This window comes from Melanaphis sacchari, unplaced genomic scaffold, assembly GCF_002803265.2.
Source record: "Melanaphis sacchari strain LSU unplaced genomic scaffold, SCAv2.0 Contig131_pilon_pilon, whole genome shotgun sequence".
In the NCBI taxonomy this organism is placed as follows: Eukaryota; Metazoa; Arthropoda; class Insecta; order Hemiptera; family Aphididae; genus Melanaphis; species Melanaphis sacchari.
Genome location: NW_020270541.1, coordinates 294,675 through 313,005, shown reverse-complemented (window position 1 = coordinate 313,005; position 18,331 = coordinate 294,675). Strand labels below are relative to the sequence as shown.

General features: G+C 29.1%; 1 protein-coding gene across 1 annotated transcript; it reads left to right on the top strand.

The window, feature by feature from the left end:
* The first annotated feature begins 14,487 nt into the window (after positions 1-14,487).
* On the top strand, positions 14,488-16,419 carry LOC112591338. The gene has a single exon (XM_025335126.1). The coding sequence runs from the start codon at positions 14,488-14,490 to the stop codon at positions 16,417-16,419; it is 1,932 nt and encodes a 643-aa protein (XP_025190911.1).
* Positions 16,420-18,331: the final 1,912 nt, after the last annotated feature.

The window sequence follows — 18,331 nt, the reverse complement described above, 5'->3', positions numbered from 1 at the left end:
ATAGTTTAACGTTTGTTATTTTTTCTACTAACACATTTATATTGTTACTATTTTTAATATTACTACTATAATAAAGAAAATCAAAAGTTGTATGATTATTTTAAAATTTTTAAAAGACTAAGACAGTCTTGATTCCTTTTTTGTTTTTTTAATTAAGAAGAGCGTACTGAATAATTATTTTATAGCTAAACGGTTGTTTTTGTTTTCTAGCAACAGATTAAATTTATTTTGTTACTATTTTTAATATTATTTTATAGAAAATCAAAAGGTGAATGATTATTTTATAAGTTGTAAAAGTGTTAAAATATTGTTTGTTTTTAAAATAATAAAAAAATAATAATTTGTTATATTGTCTGTTTAATCCTACTTTTTCTATCAACATGTCTTTTCTATCACGTCATATAATACATTTTCTACGTTTCCGTGGCAAATGAGGCAATTTCCATGAGTTTCTGTGACAAAAGCGGCAATCTCCGTGGTTCCGCAGCAAATTTGACAAAGTCCATTTTCCCTCCTTTATTATTTAATGTTATCGACATATAACAAATTAAATGATTGCAAGGAATAACACCAAATACCACTATCAATCAACGAAAAAAAAAAATAATGGAAAAATACAAGAAATAAAGGTAAAACAGTTTTTCGTCATTTACCAAAAATCACTACGTTTGGAGATTGCTGACTTTGGCACGTAACGCCTCATATATAATTAGGGTCCAGAACTTGATGCACTATTATCTTTTTTTTTCTATAATACGTTTATACGAAGCTTGTCTTTTTACTGAAATGTGACTAATGTTATGTAAAAATCAATAGAACCATTTTTTTGTATTTTCTAGTAATTTTTAGTTTATTGGTTTTAGGGTTATTTTTTACTGATTTTGGTGACAAAACTAAATATTTGAAAAAACTAATGTATTGTACAGCCCGATCCTTCAATTATTTTTCTAAAAATACCGATTTCTTTTTTGTAATTATTTGTATTACTGATATTAGTCTTATCTCCGTTTTAAATTTAATTTAGGCTTTATAGTCTGTAAAAAAACATATTTAATGCATAAAAATATTAGCATAGTTTAAATTCAAATGAATAAAACAATAAATAATGATTAAAAAGTGTTAATTTAAAAACGATGATTTTTTGAAGATTTATTATTAAAAAACGTAATTTTTGAAAACGTAATGTAATTTTTTTGGTTTTCTTGGATAATATTTCAAATCATTTTTTGATGTAAATAAGTCATTTTAATAATTTTTCTGTGTGCATTTTTTAAAGATTTTAAAGTTCCAAGCCCTATATATATATATATAACGATAAAACACCTATGTTATATATTATATATTATTTTTAGAAAATAGTATTCTTAAATACTATAATATGGTAGTTTTTAATAATTATATTTAATAATAATTTTTGTATAATATTATTTTAGATTGAATTGGATTTTAACTTACGATTTCCAAATAAAGAAGTAATTTTTTATAACAGTTTCCAACATTTTGTAAAAATTTTTTATAACTATTTGGTAAAATGCCAAACCAAAATTGCAAATGACAAACAATATTCTAACTATTTACAAGTTTTGAGCAAACCAGAAGATCTAGGTAATTAAATAATATACATACAATATTTCTTTACAAAAGGTATATTTTTATTTGTGTTTGACAGCTAATGCCTAGAAGTTCAATATGCATCTATTCTAATCTAACTTAATCTTCAGATATTTATGTATATAGGTGTTTTTTTTTATTCAAAAAATAATATTTTTATATTTATAAATTTAGATATCAATATAGCTGCTTTATACATTTTGCCAAGAATATTTCAATCTAAAACAATTTGTTCTAAGTCATTATTGAATGGCTCTAAAAAACAAAAAATTGAAAAGTGGAGACCTTCAACTGAAGAAATAGCTGACGGATTTGTTTGTTTTGCTAAAGTAATTATTGTTTTCTCATTCACATATGTATACTCAGTATTTATGTACATTCTATATAATTTAATAATTAATAAAAATAATTTTATTATTATGTTTACAGTCTGTAATTCAAATAAATGAAATTTATAGCCTAAAAGAAAATAAAGCTAGACGATTGAACACAACTGTACAGCCATACATAACATTATTATGTCTTGATTTAGAAAATCCGCTTAAGGTAACTGCATCGTATGTTATTATCAATAAATATCAATTAAAAGTGGAAACACCTATGAAAGCAGTTGATATGGGGTTTAAAAGTTTTTTTTCGTTAAACCTCAATTATCCAAAAGAATCTGACCATTTATGAGAATTTATCCAAAAATATTTTTATGATATTACTACTGAAAATAATCAACAATTCTCATCAACAAGTACCATATTTAATGATTTAAAACAATTTTGCTAAATGTCAATTTTTTTTTCTTCTTATAAAATATTAATTATTTAATTACATATTTCAAACTAATTTAATATATACAAGGTCTGTCCCAAAAGTATCCAACCTGACCTTATTTTTTGGCGCTGGGCTTATTCTTCGTCATCCGGTTGGTGGCATCCTTCGAAATAGTCCCCATTTGATTGAACAACACGCTCATATCGATGCTTTCACTTCTTACAGCACTCTTGAAAGTCAGTTTTCGGAATCGCCTTTAGTGCATGTGTCGTATTGGTTTCAACAGTCTCCTTGTCATCGAATCGGTGTCCTTTAAGTGGCATTTTTAATCGGGGAACAACCAAAAGTCACAAGGAGCTATGTCGGGACTGTATGGAGGCTGACGGAGCTGCGCAACCCCGTGCTTTGATAAATACTGCTGTACAAGGTTCGATGAATGCGCTGGAGCATTGTCGTGGTGAAGAAGCCAATCACCACTTTGCCAAAAATGTGGTCTTTTTCTTCTTATTGCATCACGCAATCTTTTTGAAATTTCAACATAGTACTCTTTGTTGATTGTCTGTCCTGCAGGAGCATATTCGTGATACACGACGCCTTCATAATCGAAAAAAACAATCAACATCGACTTGATTTTGCTTCGACTTTGGCATGCTTTTTTTGGTCGTGGCGAAGAAGCATGCTTCCACTGCGAGAACTGTTGCTTAGTTTCCGAATCATAACTGTAAACCCATGACTCATCACCAGTAATGACCTTTTTGAGAAAATTTTCATCGCTATTGATCATTTCTAGATTGTCCTGAGCGATTTCTAATCGAAGGCTTTTTTGTTGTTCTGAAAGCAGTTTTGGGATGAATTTAGCGCACACGCGAGTCATGCCTAAATCCTCGGTTAAAATTCGGTGAACAGTACTTTTTGGTATCCCAAGGTCATCTTCTAGTTCCCTGGTAGTCAAACGACGATCTTGTTCAATTGCCGCTCGCACACATTCAACATTATCCGATGTTTTTTCCCGTCGAAGGTCGACCAGAACGAGGATCACTGGTAACAGACGTGCGGCCATTTTTAAAACGCTTAAACCACTATTTTATTTGAGTTTTTCCCATACAATCGTCTCCAAAGGCCTTTTGCAACATTTGAATAGTTTCTGTACAAGTTTTTTCAAGATTAAAGCAAAACTTGATGCAAATTCGTTGCTCAACTTTTTCGGTCATTTTTAACGATAACAAAATCCGACGAACGTAAACAAAGCACTGTCAACAAAGACACGCTGCGCATGAACTATACGTCCGGCAGGTATCAGTAAGTAACCAATAGATTCGTGAGGCTTTACTGTTGACGATCTCGTCCAGTAAGGGTCGCTAAAACACTTTGGCGCGAAGATATAAATGTAGGTCGGATAATTTTGGGACAGACCTCGTATTCTTTTATAATTTGTTATTATCTATTACATCTTAATTATTAAAATAAATCTATACTATATAATTAAAATTAATTTTTTTCTATTTCAAAAAGTTAAAATTTTTCAATTTTAATCATTATTATTTAAAATATCTACATATCTATTACTTAATTAAAATTATTATATAAGTTATACTGTACTGTTTGAATCTATTTATGTATAATATATGTGTGCATAATTCTTAAATTAAAAATGTCTAAATGTTTTAAATGTTTATCAAATCTTGCAAATTTTAATTTATTATTTTTACATTTCAAAGTTTATCATGCAAATACTATAACATTTTATAAGTGTCTTGAAGATAACTGTTTAAGATCCTTTAGTAGCTTAAATTCATTTAAAAAACATGTAAAATCTCATATTAACAATTCTCAAATTTCATATGATTTAAATAATATTTCTAACAGCAATAATTTTAACCTGCCTGGTCCATCTAATATTAATATTATAAATGATAATATATTAGATGAGTCTGTAAAAATTGAAACTGTCAATAATGACAATAATTATGAATCATTTGTGAATAATAAAGCAGTTGAATTATTGTCAAAATGGTATAACGAGTCAGGGTCACCAAGAAATAAAGTTCAAAGTATTATGAATGATATTACAACATTTTTAAATGATATAGTTCCTCCTTTGAAAAATGAGATAGAATCAAATTTAGCTGATGATACCATTATAACATATATGGATAATAACTTTAATATTTTGTGTGATCCTTTTAAAAATTTAAATACAGAGCATAAACGATTTAAAGCATTTCATAGTTTGGGTACATTAATAAAACCATCTGGAACTGTTGTAGGTTATAGACCTAATGATTCTCTCCAAAGGGGAGATGTAATTATTAAATCAATTCCTATTAAAATTTACAGTATACAACTAGAGAAATTATTTAAACAATTTTTTGAAGTACCAAATGTGTATTCTACATTCTTAAAATATTCTGAAACTATAATAAAAGACAATAATAATTTAATACATAATTTTGTACAAAGCCAAATGTGGAGAGATAAAATTTTGCAGTCTGATAAATCATTAATTCCTTTTTTTTTTGTATTTTGATGATTTTGAAACAAATAACCCTCTTGGAAGTCATGCTGGAATACAGAAGGTAGGAGCAATTTATATAAGTTTGCCTGGTTGCCCTCCCGAATTCGCTTCTAAGTTAGAAAATATTTTTATGATTTTATTGTTTAATACTGCTGATAGGAAACAGTTGGGAAATCGGGAACTCTTCAAACACATCATTTTAGAAATTAATGATTTAGAGTCCAAGGGTATTCAAATATGTATTAACAATCAAAATATTCAAATATATTTATCATTAGCTCTAATATTAGGTGATAATTTAGGCTTACACAGCATTTTAGGGTTTTCAGAAAATTTTAATGCCAATTATCCATGTAGATTTTGTAAATTTTCGAAAGCTGAATGTCATTCTTTAACACTCCAAGATAATTCTAAACTTAGAACAGTAGAAAATTATTCAATTGATGTCAACATTAAAAATTTATCAATGACTGGTGTTGTCGAATCTTGCATTTGGAATGATGTTACCTCATTTCATGTTGTTCATAATTATTCAGTTGACCTCATGCATGACTTACTAGAGGGTGTTTGTAATTATGATTTATCTGGTATTTTGAGACTCTTTATAACTGATTTTAAATATTTTAGTTTAGAAACATTAAATCAAAGAATACAGTATTTTGGGCAGAGTTGGGCATTATTCGAATAAAACGTTATTCGAATAATCATTCGAATAAAATATTATTCTTTATTCATTTATTTTTCAATTAATTTTTCTAGTTTAATTTTACACATTATTTTTATTTTTACTATGATTCGTTATTCATTATTCTATGGGTTATTCTTGATTTTTTTTATTCATTATTCATTTATTTTTCAATTAATTTTTCTAGTTCATTTTTACACATTATTTTTATTTTAACTATGATTCGTTATTCATTATTCACATAATCGTGTTTATCTCAAATTATTCGTAGAGAACTTAAAATTCCAATTTTATCGAAAATCGAAATCGGTGTGTTTCGTATTTATCGTTATATTATCTGCTATTGAAAATTACATAAATGCTATTTTTGTCGATGAAGGGCTAATCTAATCAGTTTACACTCGATATTGACATGATATTTACTCGCACATTAAGCTTTACTGCTTTAGTAACATTTTCGTATATAATTTAAGATAAAGTCTGACAAAACTTGATGTAGCCACATTATAGGTACCGACTACCGACATTTTATTTAGTATAGTACCGAGATTTGATATCGACACATCGTTATAGTTATTTTAATTTTTCTATTACGAGTGTAAAATTAATCATACAACTATGGATGATTCGAGTATTTCGAGTGACAGTGACACTATTGTAGTACATAGTGGTGAAAGTGGGTCAAGTTCATCTCAAAGTGTGCAATTATTGGAGAGTCAGAGTCAAACTATATCGAAGTCGATCAAAATAGCCACTAATGCTACTATACTTGATGGAACTTTTTTTAAATTAATTTCTTCCGACACTAAAAATGTGGTAGCAAGTTGTGTTAAATGTGAACCAAAAAATGTAAATATTAAGGGATCTAAATTTTCATCGTCAAATTTTAAGTCACATTTAAAGAGGAAGCACGATAGTTCTGTTATAGACGAATACGAAAATTATATTAATGACGCACGAAAAAAAGAAAAAAATAAACATACCAATAACACGAACTGTAAAAATAAAACGATATACTCTCAACATCAATTTGATGAAGATGTAACTAATTATATTATTCATGCAATGGCACCTCTGAGTACAGTAGAAAATCCATTTTTTAAAGAAATGTTTACTGCATCAGGAATTCTTAAAAATAATGGTTTAAAATTAATGAGTCGCCGAAGTCTAACTAGAAAAATTGATACTCGTTTTAATACAAGCATTGAAAAATTGAAAACTACATTAGAAAAAGTAAATTATTTATGCACAACAGCTGATGTGTGGTCTGCAAAAAGAAGAAGTTTTATGGGTGTAACCGTTTACTGGATTGACGAAGACTTTTTAGAGCGAAAATCAGCTAAATAGTCTTGCATGTCGACGTTTTAGAGGTGCTCATACACACGATAGAATTGCCAAAATATTGGACAATATATATTATAAGTTCAATTTGGATATGACTAAGGTAAATAGTATATTGCTGTATTATATAGATAATAGTTTTCATAGTATAAGGATTAAGGGCTGTTGCACACGAGCGTTAATTTATCGTATGAATTACTTATATAAATACATTTGAAATAGTACCTATAATTAAATAAAATGAATATCTTTAAACATAGTATGACGATTGTGCACTATTTTGAAGCTAAATTATAACATATAATTTACGATAAAATATCGCTCGTGTGCAATGGCCCTATGGCGATTGTAATAAACTTGAATATTTTTTTTCGTTAATAGGTAATTGCAACGGTTACAGATAATGGCAGTAATATGGTTAAAGCATTTGATGTGTTTGGTGTAAAAATGTCACATTTTAAAAATATGAGCGATAGTAATGATACTGACGAAAGCGATAGCGATTCAAGTGCTAATAGTTTGCAAAGTGATGATTTAAAATATGAACCTAACATTATTCTTTCCAGGCATATTCGATGTTGTGCTCATACATTAAGCCTCTGTGCTACCACTGATATAACGAAAACTATCAAATCATCACCACATCTCCATGAAATGCATACAAAAGTCATGGAAAAGTGTAATACACTATGGAATGCAGCAGGTCGACCAAAATCAGCAGAGATAATTCAGTCAATTTTAGCGGTGCATCCGAGTTGGGTCCCGAATACTAGGGGCTAATCGCAGGTAGTGTACTAGTTAGGTCCCAGATTTTTATAGGTACTATACTAGTTGGGTCCCAAATTATTATAGGTATTCCACTAGTTCCTGAATATTTTTTGGTAAGTACTACACTATACTAACATTTTCATTCCCATTTTAACAGACTGTCTATGAGCTATTTAGACCACAGGTATGGTTAAAAATGTTTTTTACAGTTTTTTTTTAAATATTAAAAATGCTAAAAACCAAGTATATAAATACATATTATTTAATTTAAATAAATCCATATAATAGGTATATGAAGAATTGTATAATTTATATAATAGTATTTGATAGTTAGTAAAAATATTGTACAATAATATTAATAGAATTTTATTAAATTTAAAAGTAAATGAAAAGTACTTATACATATATAATATGACTATTATGGGATATTCGTAATAAAAAAAGACGTAAGTGGTTTTCTCTCATGGATTTTTCGAGCATTCGTGTAATAATATCAGTATTATCGGTAATATCTGATAATTTTTGACATATCTTATAATAAACTATCTGGAACAGCGATAAATGCCGGTTAAACCTCGACGAGTTATCTATCGATATAGCTACATGTTGGTAGTAAGTGTTCTGCATTCTAACTACTAGCACTATGGAAGATTCTAACGTTATGTTCAGTGAAAAGGGCAAAAAAATATATATTATAGAAGGATATAAATTTTCATTTCACAAACTTCTGAAAAATGATATTGAACGATGGAGATGTATTCATAGATCATGTAAGTCATTTTTTAAATACAACGAAAATCAATTTATTGATCAAAATTTGACACATAATCATAATTGTGATTCCGAAAAAATATTAAATAGGCAGATATTAAATAATAATTTAAAGAGAAAAGCTCAAAATGATATATGTGAGAAACCTTCTAAATTATTACATTCTGAATTAAAAAACAATGATATAGATACATTAACACGTTACGATTGTACACTTATTAAAAAAAATATTCATCACGCGAGAAAAAATATTCTACCAAATATTCCACAAAGTTATGACGAGGTTCACAAAGTATTGAACGATTTAAATATAAAAACTAACAAACAAGAAAATTTTTTATTAATTAATGATAATCAATATAACATAGTTATTTTTTGTACAGTCGAAAATTTAAATTTTTTATGTAACAACAACACGTTTTACGTAGATGGCACATTCAAAAGTTGCCCAAAAATATTTATGCAAATGTTCACAATACATACAATACATAATAATCATTATATTCCACTTATTTTTTGTCTACTCCCAAATAAACAAAAAGAAATTTATACTCAAACTTTTCGGATGTTATGTAATGAATGCGAAAAACTTAATTTAAAATTTTTACCTCAAACAATATATGTAGACTTTGAAGAAGCTATTCATAATTCTATTTTATCAGTATGGCCGGAAATAAATATTAAAGGGTGTAGATTCCATTTAGGGCAGAGCTGGTGGCGGAAAATTCAAAATTTGGGATTAACAAACGAGTATAAAAGTAATTCTGAATTAAGTAAATATCTCAAATATTTTTTTGGCTTACCATTTCTACACCCAGAAGAAGTGGAAAATTGTTTTATTGAAGATATAATGAGTCTCCAACCAAACGACAATAAAATTCGAGAATTCACTGATTATGTTTTTGACAATTATATTAATGAAGAATCTAGATTTCCACCAAAAATTTGGTCAGAATTTAATGCCTCGACAATGCGAACCACAAATTCCTGCGAATCATTCCATTCTCATTTTAATTCTATGTTTTACACAGCACACCCAAATATTTATCAGTTCCTAGAAATTTTAAAAAACGTACAAATTGATACTTATATAAAAATGAGAAGTGTAGAAGTAATGAAAAAAAGAAACTGCATTTTGCTAAAAGAAAAATTTATAGCTGACAATATGAATAAAAAAACTGCAGGAATAATCAATCGATTTGATTTTGTAAAATTAATATCGTATAAATTTTTACCAACAAACATGTGATTTTTCCAAAAATATTTTTTTTTTGTATTTATAATATTATTGTATAATAATTTTAACATTTTTAATATTTTTTAACTTACACCTATATGGCTATATTTATATTATATAATATGTATTTTTATACTAATTAGTTTTTAACCTTTTCAATATATAAGTGATTTATTTTTTTATAAAATTCTAATTACTTATATTTTAATAGAAAAGAAACAAAACTAAAAAAAAAACTGTAAAAAACATTTTTAACCATACCTGTGGTCTAAATAGATCATAGACAGTCCTAAGTCTGTTAAAATGGGAAGGAAAATGTTAGTATAGTACTATAGTGTAGTACTTACCAAAAAATATTCAAGAACTAGTATTGTAGCTAAAATAATTCAGGACCCAACTAGTGTAGCAACTATAAAAATCCGGGACCGAACTAGTATAGTACCTACAAAAATCCGGGACCCAACTAGTGTAGTACCTAAAATAATTCGGGACCCAACTAGTGTAGTAATTATAAATTTGGGACCCAACTCGGATGCAGCCAATTTTAGGATATACCCTATCAAGACCCGGTGAGACGAGATGGAATTCACTATTTGACTCTTTATCTCAAATTCAAAAAATAAAAGAAAAATCCAGTGAACTTATTAAAGCACTTAATTTAAAGCAGTGTTCATTTACTGTTTCTGAACATAATTACATCGAGGAATTTTTATTTTGTGTTAAGCTTTTATCACAAGCATTGGACATGTTACAAGGAGATAAAAGTGTATTCTACGGTATGGTCTTGCCCACACTATTATGCTTGCAATGAAAATTAGTGGTTATTAACAGTAAACAATTGACGTATTGTAAATTAATTCAAAAAAGTCTTTTAAATAGTATAGAAAGAAGATTTTCTAATATTTTAAGTTTAAATACAGTTGAAGCTGATAATGCAGCTATTGCCGCTTTTTCTCACCCTAAGTTCAAAAATAAGTGGTTAACTGTATTAAACTGTATTCATACGTCATCGTCTCGTGAAAAACTTTTAGCAATATTTAAAAAAGCCGTAACTGCTGAGTCTATAACTACAACTAATGAAGAAAATGTTGAAATTGAAGATCACTCTGATTTTTTTGACTTTGGTCCAGTAACTGAAAATTATAGAACAGATACATCCACGTCTGCTGAGATTGAAGTATGTATATTGTATAAATCAAGTGTTGTAATGTTTTAATTGAAAAATTAATATAACTATTGTTTTAAATGTATGTTCAAGGTATTAAAGTATTTTGAGGATCAACGTCAACGTTTTGAATGTTTAAACTCATATCCAACTGTGAAAAAATATTTCTTCGATACAATACACCAGTAGCATCTTCAGCTCCAGTAGAGAGACTTTTCTCTTTTGCGACAATGACAAATTTACCAAAGTCAAATAGATTGTCTGATGATTTATTTGAATATAAAGTAGTATTAAAATCAAATTTAAATTATCAATTGCAATACGGAAACCATAGTTAAAATTAATGAGCTATTGTTATTATTATTATTATTATTATTATTATTGTCATAATTATTGTTATTATTATATAAATTATTGTTATTGTTGTTATTGTTATCATAATTTTGTTACACAAAAATTAAATATTATTCACAATTTGTTATTAATTTATTCAGAATAATCAATTTATTCACAAGTTAAACTATTCAGAATAATTTTTATTTTTTATTCACAACTAAAACTATTTAAAATAAAATATTATTCTTTATTCACAAAATAATCTGTTATTCATGCTTTTATTTTTTATTCATTATTTTGATTTGTTTTTGCCCAACTCTGATTTTGGGTATAGTCCTACTGACATTCGAAATAGACCTCAAACAATTTCAGATAATAATTTAAAAAATAACAACCCATTAATGTTAAAAACTACTGCTAGTGAAATGTGGTGCTTGACTAGATATCTAGGTCTGATAATAGGAGATATGGTACCTAGAAATTCAGAAATCTGGCAATTATATATCATATTAAATAAAATTTTAGATATTGTTACATCAAATAGTGTTGGGCCAGAATGTCCATTTATATTAAAAAACTTAATTGATGAACATCATCAATTATATACAAAATTATTAAAAACCAATTTAAAGCCTAAACATCATCATCTATTGCACTATCCTTCTATAATGAAAAAAATAGGACTATTGATAAATATTTGGTCAATGCGTTTTGAGGCTAAACACAGGGAGTCAAAAATTGCTGCACAAGCTATAACCAGCAGAAAAAATATTTGTTATACTTTATTTTTGAAAAACCAACTCAAAGTTGCACACAGAGTGGCCAGTAATATTAATTTTAATCCATCAGGCTTATTTAAGATTGGTAAAACAATTTTTATTTCTGAGGAGGAACTAATAAATATTTCTAAAGTTTTAAATGATGTTAGTAGTCATACACATTTTGTTTCATGGGTTGATGTAAATGGTACCCGTTATTCCATTAACAATATGTGTGTTATTATATCTATAAATAAAGTAACTAGCTTACCTGTATATGGATTAATAAAACATATTTATATTTTACCATACATGAGTTCTGTAGCTATTTGTTCTTTATTTAATACTAATAGTTTCGACGACCATTATCAGGCATATATTGTAAATAACACTAAAGAAATTGTAAAAGTTAAAATAACTGAATTACCACACAAAAAACCAACTTGTTATCATATTCACTCGAATTATATTGTGTAATATTTTCTATTTATATATTTTATTGTAATTATTAATAAATAAAACCTTATCAGTTATTATATTATATTATTGTTATGTTCTTAAATAATCCTACTTATCTATTCTCCCTATTACTTGAATCTAAATCGACCATAATATTAACTATTAAGTAGGTTGGTATTTAAATTTATCACGCATTTATAAATACCTATATTCAATGTATTTAAGAATCAAAATGTACTTAATGTTATATATTATATAAAATACTCGTGATATCATCATTTAATTAATTTTGTGTAGATTAAATATCTAGATCCTATAGAAAATGATCGATACAAAAAGCGTCTAGTGCTGCTGCAGTTTACAGTCTATAAAGTTTATATTTATAGGTCAAAACTATAATTTTATCTTTTAAAATGTTTATAGTAAATATACATTAAAAATTAAATTTCACGCAATATATTATATGAACATTGTATATTTTTACACATACTTAATAAAGAGTTAAGTGAACTTAATAAACTTATGTAAGACTAGCATTAACTAATCTTAGTGAGTAGATTATAAAATAATAATAAATTAATTTCTAAATGCGTAAAGCAAAAAAATATGGGGAGGGGGAGAGGTTGAACCCCTCCTAGGCAAAACCTTGCGGTCACCTATATTTTATAGTAGAAATTAATTATTTATATGGTAATAGTAACTTTCTACTTTAGCCAGTTTAATTAAAAATTGAAGTACGATTAACCATATTTTATGGTATAAATAATTATATGGTATAATAATTATTACATTTTAACTTGGTTATAATAACATTTTTGGCTATAGCTAAAAATAACTATGTTACATAGTTATAATAACCATATTGTATCGACCGAATGCATATGGTAACTTTACCTATAATGTATGGCTGTCACTATACCACAACAAAATTTTGGTGTCGAATAACCATTTAAATGGTTATTTTAATCATATTTTTTTTCCGTGAACAGAAAAATCAACCCCCAAATGGCTCCTACGAAACCCCGACTGGCCCTCCTTCGCGAATAAAGTCGATAACTTATTAACAACCAAACAATTCGAAACCCTCCTCCAACCAAATCCGTCATTAGACATAGACAACATAGTCGAATCTTTCACAAGTATTATTAATGAAGCCGCTGAATACACAATAGGCAAAAGCAAACCATTTTTTCAAAAAAAAAAAGTCCCCTGGTGGAATGAAAATTGCAAAAATGCGATAAAAAACTACAAAAAAGCACTTAACCATTTCAAGAAAACCAAACTCCAATCAGACCATATTGAACTCAAAAAACGCAGAGCAATCTCACGACAAACAATTAACATCAGCAAAACCGAATCATGGAAAAGTTTCACAGCCAGCATTAACAATAAAACATCTTCTAGTCTCATGTGGTCCAAGGTCAACAGCATGAAAGGCAATAACCGGATCCAAACTAAGACTATAAATTCCAACAACATAACTATTACCGATAAAAAAGAAATCTCAGACGCTTTTGGGACCTTCTTCCAGCGGAACAACAGCAATGAAAACTATAATAAAGACTTTGTTACCCTAAAAACTTCAGTCGAAATTAACTCCCCGATCAATTTTGAAGCAGATGACCCGGACAACCTAATCAACTCTCCTCTCACGATCATCGAACTATATACCTCTCTGAAAAAAAAAACTAGTAAAAGCACCGGCCCAGACGGAATACCATTTTCTTTCCTCCAAAACCTGTCGCTATTCTCACTTAACATTCTACTCAAAATATTCAACAACATCTGGATCAACTGCATCTTTCCAAAACAATGGAGAACATCTCATATAATCCCAATCCCTAAACCTGGCAAATGTCCTTTCGAAATCAATAACTATAGACCAATATCCCTCCTAAATACAATGAGCAAAACGCTCGAAAGCATGATTAACACCAGACTTACATGGCATCTAGAAACCCTTAACCTCCTTTCACCACATCAATTCGGCTTCCGCAAAAACCGATCCACCTCTGATCCTCTGACAATCATCTACACCAGCATATGCAAGGCGCTTGAAAAAAAAACCACTTATTAATGGTATCCCTAGACATCGAAAAAGCTTACGACACGGTATGGGTACATAGGGTACTGTCTACGCTCCACAAATGGAATTTCAAAGGAAAAATACTCAATTTTATAAACAACTTCCTAGCCGACAGAACCTTTGAGGTCAAATTCAGACATACTCTTTCATCGACATTCAGAACAGAAAATGGATTGCCACAAGGATCTTCACTAAGTGTAACTCTTTTCTTAATAGCTATCAACGATATTAGCAAATACATGAAACCACCCGTGAAAACTATATTATATGCAGATGACTGCAGCCTGTATCTCTCTGGATCAAACATCAAAACTACCAGCTCACTCATGCAAAAATCAATCGACAGCATCAGCCGATGGTCCTCAGAGACAGGATTCATTTTCTCCCCCTCAAAGTGTCAATCTATTTTATTCAATCGACAGAAGAAAATACAAATTCTAGAGATTAAAATGCAAGGAAATACCCTCCCCAACACAAAAAGCCTCCGCCTTCTAGGATTAATATTCGATCACAAACTTAACTGGAAAGAACACATTAAAAAACTGAAAGCAACGTCATCCAAAAAACTTAATATAATCAAATCAGTGAGCCATTTTAAATGGGGTGCTGACCGCAAAACACTCTTAATCCTATACAACTCTTTGATACAATCGATATTAGACTACGGATCAATCATTTACAGCCTCACCAACCAAAATACCCTGAAAACACTCAACACCGTACAAAACGCCGGCATCAGGATGGCCATCGGTGCTTTCAAATCAAGCCCAATCGACAGTATGATGTGCGAAGCCCACTGCCTATCATTGAATATCAGACAAAAGTACCTAATTACAAAGTTCGCAGCCAAAAAGATGTCTACTCCCCAAACTGGCTTAATAAGGACAATCTCAGAACCCTATCACGAACACCTCCTTAAACCGCTTTATATAAAGCTTCACGACATCTTCGAAGAGATATCCTTCAACATCAGCAACATAAAACCAAAAGAAACGTTCCCAACAATTCCTCCATGGAACACGAATCACATAGAAGCCAACACAGAACTTACCAAATTCAACAAAAACAACACACCGCATAGTCTTATCATCAATACGTTCTACGAAATAATAAACACCAAATTCAAAAATTACTATCACTTCTATACAGACGCCTCCAAAACAACGAATGAAACTATAACCCACAGGGATGAAAATAGTCTTCATAAATTAGACCCTCTTTCCAGCATATACTCAGCAGAAACATTCGCCATACTCGAAGCTACATTAACCGCACTCTCCTCAAACCACACTAAAGTTCTCATCTTAAGTAACTCAATGAGCGCGGTCACCTCAATAGCCAACGTACATACTAAATGCAACCTCACCCATAGCATTCAGAACATAATCCTCTCAACCGACAAATTCATCAAACTCATGTGGGTCCCATTTCACATCGACATCCCCGGTAATGAACTGGCGATGAAAGCGGCTAGCTCCCCAGACACCAAAATATACACGTATGTAACATACGACGATGTAATCCGCGCCCTCAAAACGAAATTATACACCCTCTGGCAGAATCAATGGGAAAAACAATCTAACCAAAATAATAAACTTAGACAAATAAAACCATTAACCAAAAAATGGCCGGACCCTCCAGTCAAGCTTACACGACATGAAGAGACCATGATCGCCAAAGTACGCATCGGACATACTAGAATCACCCACTCCTATCTCATGAGTAGAGAGCTCAAACCTAGGTGCGAAACATGCAACTGCGAACTCACCGTTAACCACATATTCCTAGAATGCCCCACTTACCATAACGCCAGATCAAAAGCAAACATAAACACCTCCTCACTCAAAGACGCACTCGGACCAAGAATAGAAAAAAACATAGCAAACTTCATCAAGATGGCCGACCTCACAACCAACATATAAGACAAGAACCAAAGACAACACATTACAACTATCAAATCTTCATTATATTTATAAATTATACATGTAAACCATTGTAGGCTAATAAACCTTTGTATTTGAAGCCTTTAATAAATAAAAAAAAAAATAAAAAAAATATTTAACTTAACTGAGTTAAAAAAAATCATTAATCTACCCAGCCTTGAGAATTAATAAAATAAATAGTCATGTACTCATGTGTGTTTTTTATTAATATATTATTTACATAATTTTTGATTATAGACGTGGTATGAAAAAAAATTCTAGATATGAAAAATCAAAAAAATGTACCTATACTGTGTTAAAAGAAGCCTTCAATTTCCAATGTGACATGCCAAAAAAATAAAATGTACCGATTCCGATAATTTTATGGTTTTTCAGAACCATTGGCACCAGAAGAAAAAATGACCACTAAATTCATGATAAAAAAAAACAATAATTTATGAAAACTTAAAGTTTGACACAAAAGGTTTCCTTTGTTTTGGAAAAAAAGCTCTTCTGTACATGTGCATTCCTTGTCATTTCACAAGCTTTCGACAGAATGTGTCACGAAAGTTAGTTATATAAATTTAAAAAATGTCTAGCTCCAACATACTACATTTTTATAAAATATTATCTTGAAGACCGTTACTTTCAAATCCGTTATGGATCTGCATATTCAAGTATAACATGCATTAGAACTGGCCGAGCTGGGCAATGGCGTAACATGAAATTTGATGGCTCTGGGGCCTATAAAAGTTGGAGACCCTCTTTAACGAGAAAATTAAACAGCGTTTCTATGAGGTAAAAAAAAAAATGCATGTAAAGGTACCTGTATTATTTTACTGCTTATAAATTTAAAAAAACAATGGCATTAAAATATAAAGTGTTATATTATATTACATAGGTAATTAAAAATTAACTTTCCTGGTCTTCACTTGAGCAAATTTATCAATGACTTCATTTAATTGTTGTGCTCACTTATTTTCAATTGAAATAATTGATAAATCATTCAGCTGTTCCTCTAACTTCATACTTTATAAATAATTTTTTTATTATTATTAATTTTGAGAACGATCGCTCTGCTGTCGCAACAGTTATAGGTACCTAACATCAAGTATAAAATAAAAGTAGTGCATAATATATCAGGGTATGTCGTTTGTAAGAGGATCATGTTCAATAAATAACATTTCTGCAATTTATTTTATTGTCATTAATTTGATCGATATATTATGTCTTCAAAACATGACCAAAAAGATAGTATATCAGATGAACAAAATCTGGAGAAATATCTTAGTCATATTTTTTTTGTAGTGTTTCTACTGACTTGTATAATTCTTCATCGTTCAATTTAATTTATGAAATCAATTAGTTGTAAGCATTTAAAAAAGTGAGATACGTAATTGAAACTTTAAAATCTTCGTTCCATTTTGGTAATACTACAATCAATTGTTATATTAAATATTTAAATTTCAAATTTTTTTCAGCTGATTCTAACCTTTGGTCTTCACAAATCTCATAAAAAAATTTTTTATTATGTCTTTAATTTTTAAATGTTGGTGCTACACCCCTTTTTCTCAAAAGATTTCTAGCTTCTGTATAATATTCCAAAAAATGTTTTCCTTTAATTTTTAATTTACTCGTTAATGTTTGTAGAAGTCCCGTAGCTGTATGAAGATCAACATCACTTTGTTGTAACAATTGTGAGACACTATCTACTTTTCTTATAGTATAGCGCTTACAATAATTACTAACGTTAAAACCAAGATAAAATTTTATAATTTTTTTAAAATTTCTTAATTATTGACGGTTTTTTTCTGTTGACGAGTATATTGATTTAATATAATAATATACATTACCTATATCGGCTATATCTATATATACATTTTGATTTTGTATTGCTTATTATTTTAACATA

Bases quoted from the DNA above. Each gene is read 5' to 3' on its own strand.
- LOC112591338 (XM_025335126.1), top strand. From the start codon at position 14,488: ATGGTATCCCTAGACATCGAAAAAGCTTACGACACGGTATGGGTACAT.